This window comes from Gracilinanus agilis, chromosome 2 (genome assembly GCF_016433145.1).
Source record: "Gracilinanus agilis isolate LMUSP501 chromosome 2, AgileGrace, whole genome shotgun sequence".
Lineage (NCBI taxonomy): Eukaryota > Metazoa > Chordata > Mammalia > Didelphimorphia > Didelphidae > Gracilinanus > Gracilinanus agilis.
The window spans coordinates 570,101,624-570,126,643 of record NC_058131.1 but is presented as its reverse complement, the minus strand read 5'-3'; the positions used below and the strand labels follow the sequence as shown (position 1 = coordinate 570,126,643).

The 25,020-nt window shown below is 37.9% G+C and overlaps 1 protein-coding gene across 1 annotated transcript in view; it reads left to right on the top strand.

The window, feature by feature from the left end:
* Positions 1–23,193, top strand: part of IQCH (IQ motif containing H) — a 278,771-nt gene extending 255,578 nt beyond the window's left edge. The window contains exons 18-21 of the mRNA XM_044660111.1: positions 6,509–6,631; positions 14,836–14,897; positions 20,491–20,599; positions 23,086–23,193. Coding sequence (XP_044516046.1) covers positions 6,509–6,631; positions 14,836–14,897; positions 20,491–20,599; positions 23,086–23,193 — 402 coding nt within the window. The remainder of the gene's footprint in view (positions 1–6,508; positions 6,632–14,835; positions 14,898–20,490; positions 20,600–23,085) is intronic.
* The last annotated feature ends 1,827 nt before the right edge of the window (positions 23,194–25,020 follow it).

The following is a 25,020-nucleotide window of genomic DNA, read 5'->3' as shown; positions in this document are numbered from 1 at the left end:
GTTAGACAATCAAAGTTAAGTGACTTGCCCAGGATCACAGAGCTAGAAGAAAGTATCTGAGGTCAGATTTGAACCTAAGCCTTCCTGACTCCAGGCCTAGGGCTTTATCTGTTGTGCCACCTAAGTGTCCCATCAGGTAACCTCTAGCAAATACAAGCACCAGGAATGGCAGGAATCTAGAAGGGGAAATTAAAAGGTGACAAAGGCAATCCTATGTACTCCATCACTTGACAAAAGGCTCTTTTAGCTCACACAAAAACAGTAGTCAGACCTATGACCTTAGATGAGTCTTAAAAGCTATTTGGTCTTGGTTCTTCAGCCACAAAATACCCATCGATTATTCCAACAACACATTCCAGAAGAATCATAAAGACTAATTAATGAATGCACTTTGGCATAAATGGTTTTGATGATGGAAATCACAGAAATGCTTGCTAGAAATCAGACTAGTTCTCTTGCTTGCACTTCCATTTCATTCACAAAGCCATCTTCATAGACCATGGGCATCTTCACCACAAGGATATCAGATGTCTAGAGAATTATACCCAGGCTAGGAGTCAGCCCTTTAAGAAAAATTAGAGGCATAATGAGAAACATTTGGTTTGAAAATAATCCAAAAGGATAACATGTCATTAGTCCAAAATGTCTTGGGGAATTGATTTTTGAAGCTTTATATAAGGCAGAGGTTCTTAATCTAAGATCCTCAGATTCCCAAAGAGTTCATGGATAGATTTCAGAGAGTTCTTGAACATGAATGAGGGATTAAAAAAAAGTTAGATTTTTTTTTCAGTAACCTTTTGTTTCCTTTGAAATCCTAGGTATTTTATTTTACACATTTAAAAACATTCTTGGGGCAGCTGGGTAGCTCAGTGGATTGAGCACTAGGCCTTAGAGACGGGAGGTCCTAGATTCAAATCCGGCCTCAGACACTTCCCAGCTGGGTGACCTGGGAAAGTCCCTTGACCCCCATTGCCCACCCTTACCACTCTTCCACCTAGGAGCCAATACACAGACATTAAGGGTTTAAAAAAAACAAAAATATTCTTCTTTTCTTTTTTTAAACCCTTGCCTTCTGTCTTAGAATCAATACCACATACTGGTTCCAAGACAGAAGAATGGTAAAGTTTATATAATTGGGGTAAAGTGACTTTCCCAGGGTCACACAGCTAAGAAATGTCTGAGGTCAGGTTTGAACTCAGGACCTCCCGTCTCCAGGCCTAGGTCTCTATTCACTGAGCTACCCAGCTGCCTCTAAAAACATTCTTCTAAGATGGTGTCCACAGGCTTTGCCAAACTTTCAAAAAGGTCCTTGATATACACACTAAAAAGCTTTAAAGCCCAGTTACATAGGAATCATCTCCCTTGTGGGAGTTCTAATATGGAAATGGAGTTCTGAATCCTTACTGAAGGATTCCATACCATGCCACTCCTCAGCTCATCTCTAAGAGAAAACCATGAAAGCTGACAGTAGTTTGGAGGCCACTAGCTCACAGATATCTCTGGAGAAGGATGTGGGAGAGAGAAATAGACCTCACGCATGTGGGGAGAATTAGCTACAATATGGAATGTTAATATGGATTCTCAACTCAACCTTAAAAATCAAGCTTGATTTTTTTTCCTCCTTAACAAACTGATATTGATTGCCTACTATTGACAGAAGGCAAATTATGCAAACCAAACACTTCAATCAATTCTCTCTCTGACCAAAAAGAACTTGACTTCATTTTTATTTCTCTTTCCAGAAAAGATGATCTGTTTGTGAAGTCATTGACTTTAGATGGTTGTACAATCATCTTTATCTTCATGCTGTCAGGTTTAATGCAAGCCAGACTTAAGTTTCCCTCTTTGTTCTAGACATTTGATTTTTTAATAGACAGCCAGAATCTCAGGATCATAGTTCTAAAGGGACTTTAGAGGTTACCTAGACCAGGCTTCCTAATTTTACAGAAGAGGAAACTGATATCCAGAGACATTAAAGGACTTGCCCAAGGTCATAAAGGAATTAATCCTCAGAGGTGGAATTTGAAGTTGGGTCTTCTAATTGCAAAGCCAAGGCTCTTTTCATTGTATCATGATGCCTCTGATCCCGAAACCAGAGCTAGGAGATATGCTAGAGAACATCAAACTGAATTCCCTGTTTACAGCTGAGGAAACCTAGGGAGAGGACATAACCCAGTTTAGCTTAAAAACTGTTCCATCCTCTTATATGTTCCTGATTTATGTTTATGATATTGATATGAATTAGATGATTCTACTTCTAAATCCATGATCATAGGATCAATGCTTCTTTACAGAAAAAAGCATCAGCTCTATGAACCTCAGCAGATATTTGATACCTCCTATCTGCACGATATTATGTTTGACAGATTAATGGTTGTAATCATAAAGCAGCTAACTGGCGCAGTAGATTAGAGTGCTGGGCCTGAAGTCAAGAAGTCTCATCTTCCCGAGTTCAAATCCGACCACAGATACTTACTAGCTAGCTATGTGATTTTGGGCAAGTCACTTAACTCTGTTTCCCTTCATTCCCTCATCTATAAAATGAGCTGGAGTAGGAAATGGAAAACCACTCTAATATATTTGCCAAGAAAACCCCAATTAGGGTCACAAAAAGTCAGACATGACTGAAAAAAAAAAGTAAACAAAATCTGCAAGCTCTTGTGCTTGACAGAAGAGACACAGACACAGATTAATGGTTGTCATAATAAGACACATTTAGAGTTATTTTACTCAATAGCATCATTTATAGTGTTTCTAATGCTTTAGAGCAGTGATTCCCAAAGTGGGCGCCACTGCCCCCTGGTGGGTGCTGCAGCAATCCAGAGAGTAGTGATGGCCACAGGTACATTTGGGGGTGGTGAATAACTGTAAAGGGGCGGTGATAGTATGGGACAGGCCGGCGCTAAGTAAGATTTTTTCTGGAAAGGGAGCAGTAGGCCAAAAAGTTTGGGAACCACTGCTTTAGTTTCCAAAACACTCTCCCCACAACAACCCTGTGAGGGAAGCCATGCAAATAGAATTGTACCCTATTTCACAGAGTGGGGAAAGTGAAATTCAGAAAAGCTGAGGGACTTGCCTGTGACCACACACCTTCAATAAATATGGAAGCCAAGATATGAATGCATATTTCTTCTAACTCTAAGTCTGACGTTCTCTCCCTTATACCGCATTACCTTTCTGTATATATTGCTCTTATCCACAAGGAACTTTTCATTTAGTTGGAGAAACAAAACATATACATACAAAGACAACAAACAAGGTAACAAGAAAGAAACCATGTGTTTGATAAAATTCATGGTACAACCAATAAGATCTCAGAGGAGATGGGGTTCTTCTGTGGGCTATAGTGGCCAAGGATAGATTTATGGAAGAAGTAGGATTTGAGCGAGGCCTTGTTAGATGGATAGGAATGAGGCAAACAGAAGTGGACAGATCATCCAGAACCAAGGGAATGGGAATATTTTGGCTCTGATTTCAGATTGCTTTCTTTCTGAAACACAAACATTACAACATTACTTGTTTTTAGAGGCTAGAATGGCAATCTATTTTCCATCAGAAAGACACTCAAGGTACCATCTCCTTTTATTCACTACACAAGAATTCCATCCATATGATCATAGAATGTAGTTCTAGAAAGTACCTTTGAGGCCATCTAATCTAACCCCTTCTTTTTACAGAGGAGGAAACCGAGGACCATGCTTCTTGGTTCCACAGCACATATGAGACAGGCTGATGGCTCGTCTTCTTTGGAGTTATGGTGCATTGCTCTGGGAAAGATTGTGTTGCCCAAGTGCCTTCTTCCCTGTTTCCTTCAGCCTAGTCTCAGCTTTGTTAGTTTTTATACGATGGTGGCATAAGAGAAGTTTAGAAGACAAAAATAACCTTGGAATTATCTTGTGAATTCATGGTAATTACCACGCAATTACATGCTCAGTAACCACAATGGAATTCTAGAGTATTTACAGTTCACTTATATCTACAGATAGCTCTGGCTTCCGTGCCTTCATTTTTAAAGTGAGTGTTATGGGACAATACAGCTGAATGCCTGGGCCTAGTGGCCATTGTACTTCGTATTGATAGATAAGCAGAGCTGGTCTTGCTTTAATCCAAATTACCCCTAGATTACCTTTATTACCCCTTTGATGACCCTGGGTGGTGAGTCCTGAAGCTTTACTCTATCCCTTTCTCAGATGTTGTTCATATCCTATGTACCCTTGGAATTCCATTACATTAAAATACTTATTGATTGGAAGCCCCTAAATAATTTTATCTGAATCGCAAGTAAACCACAGAGGAAAAGGGGAAAGGATGTCCAATTCAGAAAGTCACACTATTATTCCCCAGTATAATACTAAATAGTTTCTTTTATTCTTATAGTTGGGTTGTTTGGTTTTTTTTTTTAATCCATTGATTAGATGCCTTTCTATCAAGGTAGAACCAACTAGACCTTGCACTCTGCTAACAAAACTTTTGAGAACCTAGGGTCATCCCTGTGATGAGACATTGCCATAGGAATTTAATAGAGTAATCGGATTGACAACTACTTGAAGTTGAATCCCCATTTGCTACACACAAAGATACATCGAGGGTTCTGAGAGTCTCAGAACAGAATACCCTCTTCCAGTATATTTATACTGGTGAGAGCGAGGCTAGCTAAATCACACAGAAGATTAGCCTTTAACAGAAAGACTCAAAGCCAAAAATAAAATCAAGCATCAATAAAAGGTAGAAATAGTGCTCATGAAAAAAATTTGGAGCACTAAACAATGAGTCAGAAAACCTGGGCTATAGTCCTGGCTCTGCCTCTAACAACTGTGCGATCTCAAGCAATTCACTGCCCCTTCTCTATCAGATGAGAAATCTGAAATAGCTGCTCTTGGACTCTCCTTCCAATTTTAAATATCCAAGAGTCTAAGTAGTCAAAGGAGGGAAAGTATGTATGAGAAACTGGAAACTAATAACCTCTGAAGGGATGATAGGAGGAAAGAGAGGGCCAGTGTCACTGACTAACCAGCCCCAGTGCCACTTCTTTGGTCATAATGGAAGGAGGATGAGAATCTTTAATATAACATGTGAAAATAAACCTTGGGGGAAGCTAAGTGGCACCGTGAATAGAGCTCCAGGTCTGGAGTCAGGAGGACCTGGGTTCAAATCTGACCTTGTACACTTCCTAGCTCGGTGACCTTGAGCAAGTTGCTTAACCCTAATTGCCTAGCCCAGTGATGGGCAAACTACAGCCTCTGGGCCAGATGCTGAAATGTTCTATCCAGTCACAGGACATTATTCCTAATCTGATGAATACGAGTGGGATACAATACAATGAAACTTTGAAAGAGTTGCCTTAGAAACAGACTGAGAGATGAGTATTTCCTTTCCTTTGGCCCCCTCTTTAAAAAGTTTGCCCATCACTGTCCTAACCCTTTGCCACTCTTCTTTCTTAGAATTGATACTAAGATAAAAGGTAAGAGTTTTAAAAAAAATAGAAAAGAAATCTCAGATCTTTTTAGCATTTGCTAGCAGACCCCTTCCTCTACTTTCTACCCATAGGTACCCTGGATCCACAAGCAACTCCAGGTGTCTATTCTGTAGAGCACCTCAGAGTCTCTAAGCATCATCCCTTCCTGGAGTTTGTGATCCAAATGTTCTATACAAGAGGAATGACTATGTCTACACATTGTGGTCTCCAGATTTATACCTGTCATAAATATCAGTATCTGGAAAACTGAGCCCAATAATACATTACAGTTTACTAGTCCCTTTATATCTTATGGTAAAAACAGTCTGGTATAGTGGATAGAGAGCCTACCTTGAAGCCAGGAACACTTAGGTTCGATGCTCACAATGGCTGTGTGACGACCCCCGGCAAATCACTTACCTCTCATGCTCTAGGCAGCCCTCTACAACCATAAATTGTAGAGAAGGTGCCAACCTAAATCAATAAAAATAGTTTCCTCACCCAGGAGTTCCCTATATCGGTGAAGTCACAGGTCCAGGCCCTATCCCTATTTCAAGATAACTCAGGGAGGCAAGTAATATAAATATCCAAATTCTGGATGTAATCAAAATCCATATGAATGTAAGTGAAGAAACCAAAATCCAATGAGATTAAATGTCATATTCAAGGTCACATATCTAAGTCTTCTGACTCCAAATTTAATGCTCTTCCCACCACAACAGAGCTTCCAAGAACAAACCACATCTGGCTGCCAGCAGAAAATAAATTGTGTCTGTTCGGGGCACATTGAAAGGGACTGACAGGCTGCCAGAATCCTAATACTTAATTTGGTTAATGTTGTTTAGATATTTTCAGGAAATATTAAAGGCTATTCAGGCCTTATAATAACCGGACTCTTTGGCAGACTTCCCAATGGTATCAGCAAGAGCTACATAAAGAATAATAGCAAAAAAAATGTCCTAAACTCTCCATGAAGGAGCACACAACAGTTGTTGTTTTTGTTTTTTTCTTTTAAGATCAGATTCTCACACCTAATTACATGGTCTTTTCCAGCTTGCTACATCCATTCGCTATGCAGTAGTATCCAGCCAGCTGATTCACAGCAACCTCTCCCTAGTCTTCCACAGTGTTTTCCTCCAGATGTGTAAGGCCCATGGCATTGCATACGATGTTGAGGTAGGACCAGTGAAAGTTAGCTGGTGGCAACTGGGACGGGATGTATGACCTGCTTAAGGCAATTCAACTCATTTTTCTCATGGTTCCTTCACATCTTCTTGAGAAAAAACTCCATGCTCCTTCATTTGTTTTCATGATTTTCAGAAGTATCTGCCCTTTATACTATAATACCCTTATTTTGGTCCATGGGCATGCACAACCAGCAGGGTTGTAGTTAAATGTTCTTAGCACAATTTACACGCACATCTAATGCTGCCCATATACCTCAGCAAAACCAAATATTTCAATATAATTGACTGAATACAGAAAGAATGAATCAACTCAGACAGCTACTGTTGGAATTAATTGTTCCAGCTATAGCACACAGCCCCTTGGAATTAAATAGTTTTACTCCCCAAATGATTGAACAGAAACATTTTCTCCAGTGCTCAGAAGGTGCCTAAACTTAACTCTATTTTTTATCACTCTATTCATTCTAGATTCTTCAAAGCAGGGAAGGTATACTTTGTGGTACATTGTGAAGTTTTCTCGCCATCTCCCCCAAAAAAGTCACTTTTCCTATCATTGACTAATTACTGAAATCTCATAATTCTATATGAATATTTCATATTCCATTTGGTTTCAAAGATCTGGCCTCTGTTAAAATACAAATGCCTTAGGAAATTTACACCCAAGGCCTCATCAGTCATTTACACCTTTGGATGATTTGAATTTGTCAAATATTTTCTTCAAGTTCTGTTTTGAAGGAAAAGAGAGGAGAAAATGTGGAGGTGGTACTTGGAAAGTCAAACAGAAGGGATTCCACAGGAGCAGGAAGAAGGGATGCCTAAGAGACAAAAGATAAACTTCAACTACATAGCAATATACCCGCCCGAAAACAAGCTTCCCAGAGGAAAAGGGATACAAAAATTGGAGTGGGAGAAAAATAGAGTTGAGAGAGAAGAAAGAAAATGAACATTGATAAGGTTTACAAAGCCCTTCCTATATATTATCTCGTTTAATCCTCACAATAGCCTTGTTTTACTATTATAGATGAAGAAACCAATGCTTGAGAGACCTAATCTGATCACACAGATAGTTTTCTTGATTCGAAATCCAGAGCTTTTACCCAATGAGCCAGTTAGCCAGTTCAGAAAGAAAGAGTGAGAGAAGAAAGAGAAGGGGAAAAAGCATAGAAGATGTGAAAATTATAAAAAGACAAAAGAGAGTCAGGCCTAGAGACGGGAGGTCCTAGGTTCAAACCCGGCCTCAGCCACTTCCCAGCTGTGTGACCCTGGGCAAGTCACTTGACCCCCATTGCCCACCCTTACCAATCTTCCACCTATGAGACAATACACCGAAGTACAAGGGTTTAAAAAAAAAAAGACAAAAGAAAGGGAAAGAATGAATAGAAGTGACTGAAAGTAAGGAAAAAACATTAAAAGAGAAAGAGATACTAAAATGGTATGATAATAAACTGGCACTAGAATTCTCCTTGTAGGTCCAAACTTCTCTAACTATCTACCATCCATTTTTCCTTCCTTATAAGGTAAGTGCTTATGACTTCCTGCAGTACTATCCCTTAGGAAAACCTATGAATTGGAAGATCCACTTTAAATGAAATGCTTCTTCTAGGTGTCTTTTTAGAGCCACCATCATATTAAGCATTTGCCTAATTAATAAATTAATTATTATTTTAAAAATTAATAAAGCAATTATCTTGCCCAAGTAACTGAACCTCTCTCTTTCAGTCTCAGTTTCCTCATCTGTAAAAATGGGAATGATATAACTGGTACCACCTGCCTCATACAGTTTTTTGTGAGGCTATAAAGTACTTTGTAAACTTTACAATGCTATTTAAATGTGAGTTAATAATGATGCTGATAAGTAACAATAGCAATGAAACCAAAAATGTAAATGTTACTATCTCCAAATTGCATATGAAAAAAGTAAAGTTTTAAGGAAATTAATTAACTTCCATAACTGAATGAATAGTTGATCTGTGGCAGAGTTGGTTTTGTGAGTGTGTGTGTATTTTTACCATAATTCCACTGTAACTTCCACTATGTATGTTCTTCATCATCACTGCGACCATGCTATTGCCCAATAAACCCCTCCCCACTGAGCTGCTAGCACTAACCAGCTTTTTACCTGCTCCAATTCAGCTTTATCAGGACAGCTTGAGGCCAAAGAAAAGGCAAAAATCACAGAGATCACAGCAGATTGCATTCCTCTGATCATGAAGAAAACCTCTCCCATGCAGGTATCCGAAAGGATGTATATATGGATGGTTAGAGGCTTTTGAAGATGGAGGTAACTTTCCAGAAGTGGCCCAATATCAATTGGATATGGGAGGAAAGAAAAAAAATGGCCAATGAGTTGTTCATTCAGATGGATGCAGAGGGGGAAAATAAATATGATGCAATTGTTCAACAAGAACAATCAAAGGACAAGTCAATAAATGACTAGGTTCCTAAAGAAATTATGAATGCGATTGACCCAGACATGCAAAGACCTGACAAAGAAACTATTAAAGAAATTACAGAAAAGACACAGGTAGTCCTAAAGGTATTTGTCTCAAGAAGGCCATTGCAGCTATGTCAGAACCATTCATAATTTACCCTAGCTCAGTACATCTAGCATGCACCATCTCAGCAAGGAGTGGCTTTCAATCCTGGAGCTAAGCAAAGAGTTACGTGGATGGTGGAAATGTAGAAAGATCCAAAGGAGCCTCTGTGATTCAAAATTAATAAGTAACCATGTTGTTAGCCATCTGTGTTAACTTGAGAGGCCTTGAATTAAAGGGTACAATTAAGTAATACCAGAAACAAAAATAGAAAGGGGCAGAACCCAGAAGAGTCCACTTTCTCTATGTAAGATCATTTCCACTGCTCATAATGTGCTGGTTCCATTCTTTTGAAGAAACATCAAATGACATTTTTTCCTCTCCAAAGCCTCAATCAAAGAGCAATGTGAACTTACAACTGATGAGTTTTCTCTTGGAAAGTGAATTCACTGAGATTGGGTTCAGCCCTGGTGAGTTTTCATTTCTACCAACTAGATTGAAGCTACAGCAATCCTCTCATTGATCCTTAAACTAAATGAACCCTATAATGGCTGCCAGGTAATGAAAAGCATCACTTTGGTGTGTGTTGTGTTATGTGAATGGATAGATGGATGATATGTGTATATGTATTCATACAGTATATGTATGGATGTGCCAATGGCTTCTGGAGCAGAGTCGTACTTATCTGTGTAGGCAGATTCATAGTCCCCTATGTGATGTGATTTGATGGGTCTTCCCTGCCCTCTTAAATGTCTCTCTCCACCACCAGCTGTCATCATGCAGCTGTTTTGTAATGGCATTAACAGAGTCAAGGAATTGATTCAAATTCCAAAACACATCCTGTGTTACTTGGAGAAATCACTTAATTTCTCTTGACTTTCAATTTCCTCACCTGTCAAATGAGGACTTTGAGCTCTGAGGTCTCATGTTGCTCTAGAACCTATCTTTCTATGTCTGAAGTTTCAGAATAAATTAGAGCATTAGAGGCATGGCAGAGGTGCAGAAAAGACTACATTTTCCCAAATGCTAGCTAAAATGACAGCAGGGGAGAATAATGAATGTTGAAGGGGATGTGGCAAAATTGGGATATTAATGCACTGCTGGTGGAGTTGTGAATTGATCCAACCATTCTGGATGGCAATTTGGAACTATGCCCAAAGAGCACTAAAAGACTGCCTGCCCTTTGATTCAGCCATATCATTGCTGGGTTTATACCCCAAAAAGATCATAGGGGAAAAGACATGTACAAAAATATAGCTGCGCTCTCTGTGGTGGCAAAAAACTGGAAAACAAGGGTATGATGCCTGTCAATTGGGGAATGGCTGAACAAATTGTGGTATCTGCTGGTGATGGAATACTATTGTGCTCAAAGGAATAATAAACTGGAGGAATTCCATGTGAACTGGAAAGACCTCCAGGAATTGATGCAGAGTGAAAGGAGCAGAGCCAGAAGAACATTGTACACAGAGACTGATACACTGTGGTAAAATCGAATATAATGGACTTCTGTACTAGCAGCAATGCAATGATCCAGGACCATTCGGAGGGACTTATGAGAAAGAATGCTATCCACATTCAGAGAAAGAACTGTGGGAGTAGAAACACAGAAGAAAAACAATCATCACCGCGACCATGCTATTGCCCAATAAACCCCTGATGATGGGTTGATGTGGACACGATTTGGGATGTAGACTCTTAATGACCACCCTAGAACAATGATCAATAATATGGAAATAGGCCTTGATCGATAACACATGAAGAAACCAGTGGAAATGTGCGTCAGCTACGGGGAGGGGGGGAAGGGGAGTGGGGGGCAAGAACATGAATCATGTAACCATGGAAAAAATTTTTCCAAAAAAATTTTAAAATTAAATTTTAAAAAAGACCCCATGTGACCTCAAAACAGGTCATTTGATGTAGGAGTAATTGTGGTCTCTGTCAGATTTATGACCATGGAGGGAAATAGACGTGTCTAAGAACTCAAGAGTTCTTTAGCATCTTTGATAGCCTCACAGAGCCAAGGAAATGAGAAATCTTGGCTATGGAAACTATTACAACTATGACTGTGGATGTGAGCAACAAATATAACACAGAGTAAGCCAAGTCAAGAGTGATATTAGAGATATAGACCAAGAAGTAGGCGATCAACTAAACACAGACTTGACCCTTCAATGAAATCTTCCTCTTCAACTCTGAGACACATCCTAGCATAGAAGAATTCTGCTGAGACTTTATCTGTGTCAGTCACTATCAGATCCATGGATTTTGGCAATGCTTAAGTTACAAATTATTCTGAAGGAAAGGGGGAATGGAACTATACTCTCTTAGAGTATAACTGAGCCTGTTTTCTTTTGCCTTACTCTTCATTTCTGTGCAGATGAAATGTTTGACTGTTTCAGAGTCTTTCTTTAACTGGATCTGTTAGCATATTGAATACCTAGACATGAGTTAACTAAGTTCCCAGTTTTCTAATTGGATAGGGAAGAAACAAGCCAAATAAGCAAACTTAACATTTTCAAATCACCAGGGAGCAAAAAGAAAAATTGTACACTGCTTAGAATCATATGGAAGATTGCTTTGAGTCACTAATAATTAGGGAAATACAAATCAAAATAGCTCCTGGGTTTTACTTCACACCTGGAAAACTGGCAAAGATAACAAAAGATGTAAATAGTCAATGTGGAGGGGCTAGAGCAAAACAATTACACTAATAAGCTGTTGGTGAAACAATTAGAATTAGTCTAATCATACTGGAAACCAATTTGGAACTATTCTGAAAAAGTAACCAAGATGTCCATGCCTTTTGACACTGCTGTCATATGCCCAGAGCAGGTCCAAGAAAGTAGGGCCCATTTACAGCAAATTATTCACAACAGCAATTTTTGTAGTAGCAAGGAACTGGAAACAAATAGATGCCCATTGATTGTAGAGGTTCTAAATAAATCATGGCACATGAGTATAATAGAATATTACAGCACCATAAAAAAACAAATATAAAAAATTAAGAGAAGCCTGGGAATACTTATATAAACTATTATAAAGTAGGTGCAAGAAAATAATATACGTTGTGTGTATTAGCTACAACAATGGAAATGTAAAGAATAAAAGAAATTGAAATCTGTGTGATTATAACAATCAAGAAGCTTTGCCTTAGAGAGGTACCTTCTTTGCTCCTTTGCAGAGATGGGAGATTAGGGACATAGGATACTGAATGTATTGTCAGCTTGTTGATATGTTGAACAGTTGATGTGTTGATTTTTCCTCTCTTTTTAAGAATTCATTGTTATAAGAGATGGCTCGTCTATCCCCTTATAGGCAAGGAGGAAGGGACATATTCAGAAATAAAAGTAATATGGAAAAAAAGGTATCAATACAATGTTAGAAAAAATAAAACTCTACGTAGTTTGAAATTAAGTACACAAGGGTCCACAGCCAATTAAATCTATAATCTATCAGGAGTCTATCCAGGATTAAAATTGATGTTTTAGATCAAGGTTTTACTGTATATTTTAAAATGTATATTAACTCCTAGAACATGTAAGCTCTTTGAGAGTACGGCTGTTTCCTTTGTATCTTTGTTTCCTGAGCACCAAGCACAGTGCCTGGCATGTCATAGGCATGTAATAAATACATGCTGATTGAAGGTCACCTGTACTAGCATTGCAGGAATCCAGACTTCCTTTCCTTTTATGGCAGAGTTACTAGATTGGCAGACTGAGGAATGTTATAAATATTACTTCAACTAGATTTTTAGTAAATGATTTGCCAGTTTTGTTTCAGCTATAGAGAGAGTCTAGGGCAGGTCTCCAACTTTTTGATTGCACATAACCATAAGTTAAAAATATTGGGCACCCCCTAATATGTATACTTTAACCTATTTTCTAATCATATTCATGTATTATTATGCTAAATTTTACACAAAAATAGACCTTTTAAAAGGATAAGATAAAGATGAAATGTTTAATCCTTGTCAATAGGAAGTCTGTGAAGTTTTTAGTAGGGGAGAGACTAGTTCAGAAAATCACTTTGACAACTGTGTGGGAGATGGATTAGAGAGGTGGAGAGAATTAAGTGCAAGGAGAACAATTAATTTATTGCAATAGTTCAGGTATGAAAAAGAGTGAGAATTAGAAAATGACACCAATATTGGAAACCTGAGTAACTTGAAAGACAGTGGTACGTTCAACAGAAACAGGGAAGTTTGGAAGAAGGTTGGGTTTGGAAGGAAAGATAATATAAAATCTGATACATAATGGAGGCAGGTAGGTGGCTCAGTGGATTGAGAACCAGGCCTAGAGATGGGAGGTCCTAGGTTCAAATCTGGCCTCAGATACTTCCTAGCTGTGTGACCCTGGGCAAGTCACTCAACCCCAGTACCCTGGCCCTTAAAACTCTTCTGCCTTGGAACCAATACTTCTGTCAATTCTAAGACAGAAGGGGAGGGCTAAAAAAAATACCATAGGAAGGAACTCTGTCAGCTAGGAAATGGCATGAGGATATTTAGTGCTTGGGGAGGAATTTTAGCTGAAAACATATCCATCTTTGCTTTATTATTTTGCATGGCTTAGTCCTATCTGAGCTTAAATGTAAACTCATTTTTAAAGATGAAAAATAGAACACCTCAAGAAAATTTTGAATAAGCCATTCACTTTTATCCCTACATTTAACTTAATGATGAGAAAAAAAGAAATCCTAGCCTCATTTCTTTTTTTAACTTTTATTTTTTTTAATTACATGTAGAAGCAATTTTTGACAATTGTTTTCTGACATTTTGTGATTGAGACTGTCTCTCTCCCTCCCTTCCTCCCCCTCCCCAAGGTAGTAAATAGTCTGATATCGTTTACACTAGTGCTTTCATGCAATGCGTATTTCTACTTGGCCCCTTTTTTGAAGGACTCTATTTGGTCCACAGTCACATGAGTCAGATCATTTATGGGAAGCTGGGAATATATAAAAACATTTATAGTACTTGCATATAAGTGATGCTCCTAAAATCTGGTCTACACAGAGTCAAATCTGACAACATTCATCAACTCTAAAGGAAGATATGATCTGTACGTCAATGAAGAAATCTTGAAATATGAAGCTCTCACTGAAAGTGATTTGTTGCAATTCAATTCTATAGACATTTATTAAGTACTTGCTATGTGCAAGACAGTATGTAATTAGATGTGTTAGTAATTAGAAGCATAGAATCATAGAATTGGAAGAGACCTTAGAGGTCATTTCATCTAACCTTTCACCTAACTCAGGAATTTCTGCCTCAACATCTCAGATGTTCTCTTCTTGAATGCTTCCAGGGAAAGGGAGATTACTACCATGAGTCAATTGATTCTATTCTTGGATCATGCTAATATTAGAAAGTTGTTTGCAATGAGCTTCTTTATAACTTCAGCTGATTGGTCTTAGATTTGCTTTCTGAAGCTATACACACACACACACACACACACACACACACACACACACACACACACACANACACACACACACACACACACACACACACACACACACACACACACACACACACACACATTTTCTCCCTCATTCATTTGATAAACAGTTATTTCTTCATTTCATGCTTTGAATGGTATTGAGTAGAATGTTTTCTTTATGTTTCCTTTAAGAAAAATAAGATATTTCCTCTCTGACTTTGCAGGAAAAACAAGGAACAACGTTTATATTTTTTGAAACTCAGAAGAGGAATAGATTGGGCATGTTGTGAGTATGAAATGTTTGAGTACAGTTAAACAAAGAAATAGGCTCTTGCAACTGAAAGCAATTCTGCTTTAATGTATTTTAATCAAAGTGCTGATTTATTGAAAGACCATCTAGTTTTGTTTAGAAAAACAGATGGCATTGCACAAAGTGGCCCTTCAACATGTTGGTTTTTAAAAATATGATTGATTTATTGCCAAAAGGTTAGTTGTAACAGCTATCTACACAAGCACATGAGCACACATACACACAACACATGCGTGTTACATATGCCCAATGTCTACACTGCTGCCAGCATCCATCTCTGAAGCTGGGAAGCTGGGAATAAGCTCAGCTGGGATGGTCCAAATACGTAGTAGTAAGCATTTGACCACAGTTTTTACCACTGCTTCCCCAGTTTCAGTGTGTGGCCTTTGTGGACTCTGGTGCAAGAATGAGCCCCAAACCCCGTCTAACATGTTTCCACGAGCATTCCTATGCTCCACTATTGGAGCACAAGAGAAGAGAAGCAAGGTCAAATACCACAGGTACTTTACCACCCTTTTTTCAGTCCCAACTGGTCTCCCTCCTGAGCTCAGGCAATGATTGTCACCCTTCACTCTTCTCACCTAGTAGAGGTCAATTCCCACACACAGCAGCCCTCTACCTGTGTCAGCATACCTCTAAATAGTCTAGCACAAGCCCCTCCTCATCTCAGCTGTTCTCTGAAGCAGTGAGAACATCAAAGGAGTGAGAGCCTTCTCTACTTTGTACACATCACTTACCTACTCTTCCTTCTGCGCTGCCCAAGTTTTACAGTGGCCGCATGCTCCTTAGTACACTGACTAGGAGATGAGGGGAGAAAAGAGCAGGATTAAGGTAGGGGGATGTTGTCCCACAGATCTTTTATTCATTCAGAAGTTATTTTCAAGGCACTGTGATAGATGCAAGGATGAATAAACCTTTTCCTCAAAGAGTTTATAATCTACTAATATTATAAGCATACAACTAACCATGGTACACGACAGATTGCATATCATATAAGAGATCTGAATAGATTGTTACAAGGGTTCATAGGTAGAAGAGATCCTACTCAGTTGTTGAGATTCAAGGGAGTTTCCATGAAAAAATGGCCCTGAGCTGGACCTTGAAGGATACTTAGCATTTTGACAAATAAAGATGGAGGAAGGAGTGGTGGAAGTGATAGGAGGAAGCATACCATCATTTCAGGCAAAGGAGATAATATGAGTAAAAAATATGAAAGCCCAAATGCTCAAGGAAATTCATCTTTTATGGTTGACTAAAATGTCTGGAATGTGTAGGGAAATTATGGGAACTGAGGTGTAAAAAGATAGGTTAAGAAGGAAAAAGAAAAAGAAAAAAGTTCGATCAGTAGAAAGACAGTGAGAGATTCCTTGGCCAAGTGGGAAGCCCTCTCACTGTAGTGCTCAGAAAAAAGGTCTAGAGATTAGTCAAGAGGTCCTATGAAATAGCAGGTTCCTCTATCTATCCATTTTTTAAAAAAATCCAGTTAGTGACTTCAGGAAGTCTTACCTGGGTGTTCATAGGACTGCCCCTACAGGTATGTTTTTCCTTAAGTCATCCCTACCATTTTTGCATTATTTTGCATATTAGTCTCCAAGATTTTTTTATCTTCCTAGAGTTAGCAACTATAATAAAGGTATATCTGAACATTTGAGAGCTGAATGGGATCTCAAAGCTTCTCTACTAGATGCTTATTTTGTCATGTGAATATTCAGTACATCTTAGCTTTTCCAAATAGCGCCTCCTTCCTTAAGCAGATATTCCTGCCTATTCTTTAGCCTTCTTTTATACTTTTTAAGTTCTCCTTAACCTATCCATGCTGATGCAAATCATTTCAACTTTCTATATGCTTTTATCTTATAGCTAGAAATAATACTTGGAGTACTGAGTTAAAGTTTTTCTCACTGTCTATAATGGCAATGATAAGTCTACTACAAACACATATGTGAAAATAACTTGGTCTTGCCTCCCATTCCTCAGCCTTCTCTCAGTCCTGATCCTCAAGCTTTTACCTTCCCTGTAGAAAGTAGCGATTTATAATTAGGGCCTGGAAGCCAACCGTGAGCCATTTCTTTGTTCTGTTGTCTCCAAATCTGTCACGGGTATCATAGGATGCAAAAGAGCACAACAGGTCACTTGGGGACAACTTAGGAAACCAAACAGTAGCAGTGCCTCCAGGTTGGCAAGGAGTTTGTAGTGATCAGAGATTGGAAAGAGGTGGTCAGGGAATCTAAGAAGGTGGAGAAGGTTTAAGAGGGCAGATCTCAGAGGTTAGAAATCTAAGCAAACACATCAATTAAGTTAAGGCATTACAGGTTCCTTAGGTATGTTCTGCCATGGCAGAAACTGATGAGAAGGCTTACACAAATCTGGGTCTGCATCTGTGAGCAGATAAGTATCTCCAGCTGGTAAAGAAATGTAATTATAGGCCATGTGCTAAGCACTGGGAAGATAAAGCCAAAAGCACTACATTAGTTCCTGTCTTTAAGGAGCTTATATACTAATGGGGGGAATCAATGTGCAGATAATAGGAAGCCAGTCAAGTTAGTAGAATGGGTTAACTTGGGCAGATCTACAAATCAAAGGTCTCTAGAACTTTTCTTTATCAATTCATATGAACTTCTTTTATAACACTTAGATTCTGCCTTGAAGCCATTTATGAATTTTCCTTATTCCTTCTTTTATGTCATAAAAACCTTTCCCTATTCAATACCAGAAGATTCTGGCTCTCCTTGAGGGAAGCCTTCCCAGGCCTTCTAATCACTTAAGCCCTCCCCTCTAAGCTTACCTTCCTTTTATTCTATATCTTTCATGTAAATACTTAAATATTAGTGGTGCAGTGGATAGAGTTCTGGACTTGGAATCAGGAAGACATATCTTCCTGAGTTCAAATCTGGCCTCAGACACTTACTAGCTGTGTAACCCTGGCCAAGTTACTTAACCCTGTTTGTCTCAATTTCCTTACCTATAAAATGAGCTGGCGAAGAAAATGGCAAACCACTCCAGTATCTTTGCCAAGAAAACCCTCAAATGGGGCCTTGAAGAGTCAGACACAAACAACAAACAATTCCCATTAGTATGTAAGTTCCTCAAAGACAAAGACTGATTTTGTATTTTTATCTTTCTTTGTATTCTTAGTGTATAGTACTTGATAAATGGCTGTTGAATGACTGAATGATAAGCTGATTCTGACAAAACTTGCTACTCAAATTTCCTAAGTATAAAATGCCCCTGGCCACCTAATGGGTGAATAGGACATCTGATGATGTTAAGGATAGTAGATGGTTAGATGATGGAAAAAGTCATTAGTAAGAGGAGTTTGGATGGAGGACTGGAGTCCTTAGATTGGTGTCTAGGACAGTGTTCTCATAATCAAAGTGCATATTTGTTCTGAGATTGTAGCACTCAGCTATATTTGTACCTCTACTTTCTAAATCTTTACCTCCCTTCACAAAGACTTGGGTTCAAAAGCTTAATTATATAAGGATGGACTAGAAAGACAAGGGCAGAAAGTAATTTATGTAACAAAGACAAGGAGAGGATAGGAAAGGAAAAGGACCTGAAAACTTCAATTGACTACAAGCTCAGGATGATGTCCTGTGATGTAGCAGCCAATTCAATTCAGTCAAAATGTACCAAAGACCAAAACTGGAGCTGCATTGCACCTGCTGGGAAATGCAATGTTAGATTACATTAGTGTCCACAGCAAAGGTAATGTTAGCCTAGAGGCTTTGACCAGATGGCATCTGCAATATGGTATATACTTTGGGGTGCCATATTTTATTTTAAACCCTTAACTTCTGTGTATTGACTTATAGGTGGAAGAGTGGTAAGGGTAGGCAATGGGGGTCAAGTGACTTGCCCAGGGGCACACAGCTGGGAAGTGTCTGAGGCCAGATTTGAACCCAGGACCTCCCATCTCTAGGCCTGGCTCTCAATCCACTGAGCTACCCAGCTGCCCCCAGGGGTGCCATATTTTAGAAGAAACATTGATCAGTTGAATTGCATCTAAAAGGGGATAGCCAGGATGATGAAGGGACTCAAAGCTATACCGTGTAAAGATAGTTAAAGGAACTGGAGAGTTTTAGCCTGTGGAAAAGAAGTCTTGGGGGGAGGATGTAGGAAAGGACAGATCACGAGAGCCGTTTTCAAAAGCTTGAAGTCTTGTCATGTGGAAGAGAAATTAGACTAATTCTGCTTGGCCTCAAAGAGCAGAACCAAGACCACTATGTTACTAGAAAGCAAATTTCTGCTCAAATATAAGGGGAAAAATTTCCTAATGGTCACTGTTATCCAAAAATGAAAGACTATCTTGAAAGTAGTGAATTCCCTGTCACTAAAAGTCTTGACACAGAGGTTTATCAGGGATCTTGATAGATTCTGGTGGTCTTGTAGGTCCCTTCCAACTCTTCACCTCTATGATTTTGTGACAAAGAGAAAACATTTAGAGAGTCATGAAAATGACATAGGAAAGGGGCAAAAAGGTAACTAGATTTCAGAGTCATTAATTCAAGACAAAGGGATGCAACCAGTAGAATATCAACATAATTGACCTTATTTCCTCTCTGAAACACTACCTTTCTACAGAGTTGTTGTGAGAAAACTCCCTTATAAATGAGTCATATTATTACAAAATCAGAATCTTAAAGTAAGTGAAAGGTCATCTTTCTATTTATTTATTTAGAATATTTTTTCTATGGTTATATGATTCACGATTTTTTCCACCCCTTTTCCCTCCCCCTTCCCAGAGCTGATAAGCAGTTCCATTGGGTTATACATGTATCATTGTTCAAAACATTTCCATATTATTCATATTTGCAATAGAGTGCTCTTTTAACGCCAAAACCCCAATCATTTCCCCATCAAACCATGTGAGCGATCATGTTTTGTTTTTTTTTCTGCATTTCTACTCCCATAGTTCTTTCTCTAGATGTGGATAGCGTTCTTTCTTATAAGTCCCTGAAAGGTCATCTTATGATTATCTTGTCTCTATCGTTGAGATGGGCAGAATGCATAAATTGGCTTGTTGTGAATATAGTAGATTAATGGGGTATTTCCTCTTTGTGACACAGGTAGATAGCAATCTATGAATATAAAGAAGAAAGTAGATCCCCAAAGAGCAATATCACAATTCTATTGTGTGGAAGCAAGGACAAGGCAAAAGTCTCAATAATACTAAGGTTCAGATGTCTCTATATTTAAGAGAGTTATGTTAGACATGAATAATACTCCTGTGTGCATAACAATAGTTCTGTTAAACTAATTTAAACATTAAAAACATATGAGCTCATACCACTGTCCTAGCTCAGTGGTAGCCTTTTGCTTGGAATAACTGAACCTATTGCTATCTTCTGCTAAGTTGATTAATAAAAAATATTTATTACACAAATCCTTTTTGTTGACAAGTTAAAATGGAGCCTCATCTTTCATATCTCCCTGAAGATTGCCACCTTGTGAGATTGAAAATACTCATTAAATTCCATCACCAGACAGGCACAAATGAGAGGGTGATTGTTTTTAAGCATGTGAGGGGAATCATTGGTAAACTCATTTGTTTGGATATCATTAACAGAACAATCGGAGAGGATCTCCAGGGGGTCCTCATGACCTTTGCTCACAATCTCTTCATCATCCATCAAGAAATATCATCACCTAATATGCAAGGCGAGACCAATTTTAAGGTGAGGTGTTAATTAACTAACGATCCTGGTTAATTTCTGTACAAGGGCTGAAAATACCTCATGCTGTATTGTAAACAAGTGCTAAACCATCCTTTTTTATTGTTAGCAGTACATATTTTACAATGTGGAGGGTCAATATTGTAAGGTTCCCACTGAACCTGTTAGTTAAATTTAATAGTTTGAAACTTTTCCTTTGAAATCTAGTAGACTTATTTTAACTTAATCCTATTTCTAAATCTACATTTCCACATTTCAAAAGTGAGGGAGTCCACTAGAATGTCACATTGGGGCCAGAAGACTGTCACAATCAGAATCACGAGCTAAAACCATCCTTACTATGGACTGGTTGGTTATTTCCTGGGGAACTAAAAGTGATACTCAATGAAGTCATAGGAAGATGGGCTTAACTTCTGTGTGCCTCAGTTTCCATATTGTTTAAATGAAGTCTAAGGTCCCTTCCAGCTCTAAAATTTGCTAATCCAATGATGATAATGATTGAGGTATCCTAACATGAACCATCAAACAGCATTATCAAACAGCATTACTATATTTTGTGTAATTCCCTCTGCCCAGGTTTATTTAATTTCAATAGCTATTTCATTTCTGACCTCCTGAAGCCTGTGAGTAGTTTCAAGGATGCTGACAAAGTTCAGTGCAGGATTACTGATTGGCAGTCTTAAATGTTCAGAAAATAGGAACGAGGACCATATCAAAGATGATGCAATCCTAGTTAGACAAAAATGGTCAAGTAAGCCTAACTCCAATTCATCACTGACCAGCCATAATATATAAAGCAAGATTAAGTCTATCAAAGTGCTCAATATAATACTATGCCCACTTTTCCTCTTAGCTCCCTTCTCCTAAAACAGAAAGCTTCACTTTATTCCTGAACACATAAAATTTTTCAATATGTTTTCCTCTAGCACAGGTCTATTTTAATAATAATAATAATAATAATAATAATTAAGGCTTCCTCTTGTATAGTGATTTATACTGTTTGGGATATTTTCACATTCATTATCATATGTTGAAACATTATATTGGCTCGATTATAGTAAAGATATTTACTCCCCAAACGGGCCCATTGTTGAATCACTTTTTATAGTCTCAAATGACATATGTTCTATTATGGTCCATTGCTATTCTAATATATCTGTTAACTAGCTGTCCATATGCACAAATTTGTAAATGGCAAGGATGGCAATGTCCGAATTTGGAGATCGTTCAAAACCAGAAGGCCTAGGCCAAAACTAGTTGGCCTCTTAGTTTAGTCCTAAGGCAAACTGAATTTATAAATCCTTGCTCAAGTGAAACTATTTCTTTTACCTTTTTCCATGTTTGAATATCAAGGCAAAATTCTTAAATCCTGAATGGCTCAAAAGTCCATTCATTTTATATTTCTTCTAGAAAACAGAATGATCTTAACATTTACATCTCCAAAACCCTTTCACGGTGTTTTGTTATGTATATTGTTTTTAAATATCTTTAAATGGTTCCCTAGCCTGTAGATGGGACAAGTTTCTACAAATGCTTTGAAACATTTGAACTAATTTGTCTAGAGAAAAGTCCAAGAGGACAAAAGAGCTAGTTTTGAGGAGCATCTTCATCTCCCTGTTTCTTATCCATCTTATCCACCCACCTAGAACGAATCAATATAAACTACCATTTTCCCAATAATTGATAAGTTAGATAGTGTTTTTTTTAGTCCAGTGAGATAAAATATAGAAAACCAAAATCACAGGAATAATTATGATGATGGCTAGCATTTAAGATTAAACCCTAAATATACAAACATTTAAGGTTTGCAAAGCAGTTTACAAATATTATCTCATTTGATCCTCAGAAAAATTCTGGAAGCTAGATGTTACTATCCCTCATTTCACAGATGTAGAAACTGAGGCAAATAGAGGTTAAATGACTTGCTCAGGCTCTCCGAGCTAGTTAAGTGTTTAAGTCTGGATTAGATCTCAGGTCTTCTTGACTCTAAGTCCAACATTCTATCTACTGTGCTATCTCATTGCCTCTGTCATAATTATTAATCTTATATTATAATGAGAACTTGGATTCACGTAACACTTTTTTTGGCAAATTATTTCCCATCTAGTTCTTTATCCCAGGAAGTAGAGTAGCTTTTTCTTACTGAGAGATTAAGTAATTTGACTAATATCACATACTTTAATTAGTGGTGAGTCATGATAAAAGCCAGGTCTCTTGACCCCTTACATTCAGCTCAATACTCTACCTTCTCCATGCTGACCTAAGTACAGTCCTTATTCCTAAAATGGAAGATAAATCTGCTTTCAAAGTAAAAATATATATAAAATGAGATGTCTGAGCTCTTTTCTGAAAAGCAACCAAAGGCCCCATAAATACTCATCTTCCTACAAATAATACTAGTAAATTAATAAGAAAGCTTATGATTGCCAAGAAAGTTACTTGAACATTTTATAAAACACTAATGGATATTGTTTTCATGTTCAACACAGAGGTTAATTGATGATATTGAAACAGTCCTGGGAGTTACGGCAGAAAACAAAATGAGATTTAAAGAGCAAACTACCATCATTAAAGAAACGTTTTTCAGAGAATTATAGTTCATTGATATCAACAAACTATCATGTGTGGTACCCATATGGAAAAATAACCGTTTTCTCACTGACGGGGTCGGGGAAAGGGAAAGAACTTTTCATTTGTCTTCTACCAGTCAAATTAAACTTGGTAGAGTGAGAAATTAGAATGATACCTTTATTATTTTCTATTAAGGAATCTTCATTTATCTCTTAAACTATACTGTAATTCTACATTTAAGTTTTTAAATGCATTCAATTTGTTTTAGCCAAACAAAAGAAAAAAACATTTTTGATTCAAAAAGATCATTTCTTTGTTTAATATTATGTCTTTACATGTATCAGGCTTAAGAATCTTCTATTTTTCAAACTTCATAGGTGGGCATTTGGGGGGAGGGGATTTGTAGAACTTTTTTTTGGTTATTCCTGAGAGGAATTTGTCTACTGTATTTTTTCTAATGAACAGTTTTTTTTTAGACTAATAATCATTGTCATCTTTCAAAACCTGAATGTTTTAATTGTTATGATTTTCAAAATTCATTTTATTTTTACTGTATTTTCTTTACACCAAGTCATTTTTTTTTGGTCATTTCCAAATATTCAACTCCTAGCAGTCTACCATCAGACTATAACTAAAGCTACAGAATTTATCTAGGTGGCAGCATGTGCTCTTATTTTAAGCTACAGAACAACCCCAACCTGATCAATTGAACGGTCTTACTCTCCAGTACATGTGGTTTACTGCAGTTATAGAATTTTCACTAGTAATGGAACAATGCATATATTCAGCTATACTTTTTAAAAGACAATTGTCAGAAATATGCCAAGCATAAGCTGTAGTATTTGTTTCAGTACCCTAATAAAACGTTGCTATATGATCCGGTTTTGTGAAAGATTGGAGAACAAAAGCCAAGTCAAAATGTCAAAGTTATGTCGATTTCTGTTTTAAATAAACATTACCTTCCTATTTTAAAAATATTTGAGTATGTTGAGTTTTTGCTTTTGTGATAGTTTTTCCATCATTCCTTAACTTCACTTTAACTTTAGGCGAAGCGTTACTGATCTATATTTTTACCAGTTTCTTTTTGTTTCAGCCTTTGTTTTCTTGCAATCGAAAACCCATTTATTAGGCAGAATTCCTGCCCGAGTTAGGCACTAGGATGACCCTTCCTTGTTGCCAGATACCCTCTAATCCATTTCAGATGTCCATTGTCCAGACACTTGACTGATAGGAAGGACAACAAGCCCATTAGAGTCAAACCTCAATCCCAGCCAGAGCAACATAAGGTCCCAGAGACTCATTAGTTCACTGGCACAGGAGTGTCCTGAGAGTAAATGAAACCCTCATCTGCTCTAGACTTTAAAAGAAAACTGTCTCGGTTTTGTTCAGCACAGCAGTGGAATTATTCACATGGTGAGAACCCTCTCTTAACAGTAAAAACTGCTAAATCTATTAGGGAACTTTTTTTATTTGAATTTTGATTAGCACTTCTGAGCCTCAGGCGGCTGGCAAAGAGAAGAACTAGCTTCCTCTCATTTACCTTCCTTGGCCTCCACGGCTGCTGTCTCAAACAATGTCACTTTCCATCTCTTCTGTCATCAGCTACAAGCTGCAAGATCCCAGTCTCCAGATACAGAAAGCCTTATTTTCAGCCATGCCACAGCTTTCTGCTGCAGAAGGATCCTGAACGTGGGGGCCTTCACATCTGTGTTATCTTATATTTAACAATAAGGCTAAATCTGTTCTGATGGAATATGGAACATATTTTAGAACTAGATGGAACCGGAAAAGCTTTCCTTTTCATTTTCTAGATGAAGAAACTATGCCAAAGAGGGGGGACATACAGAAGCAGG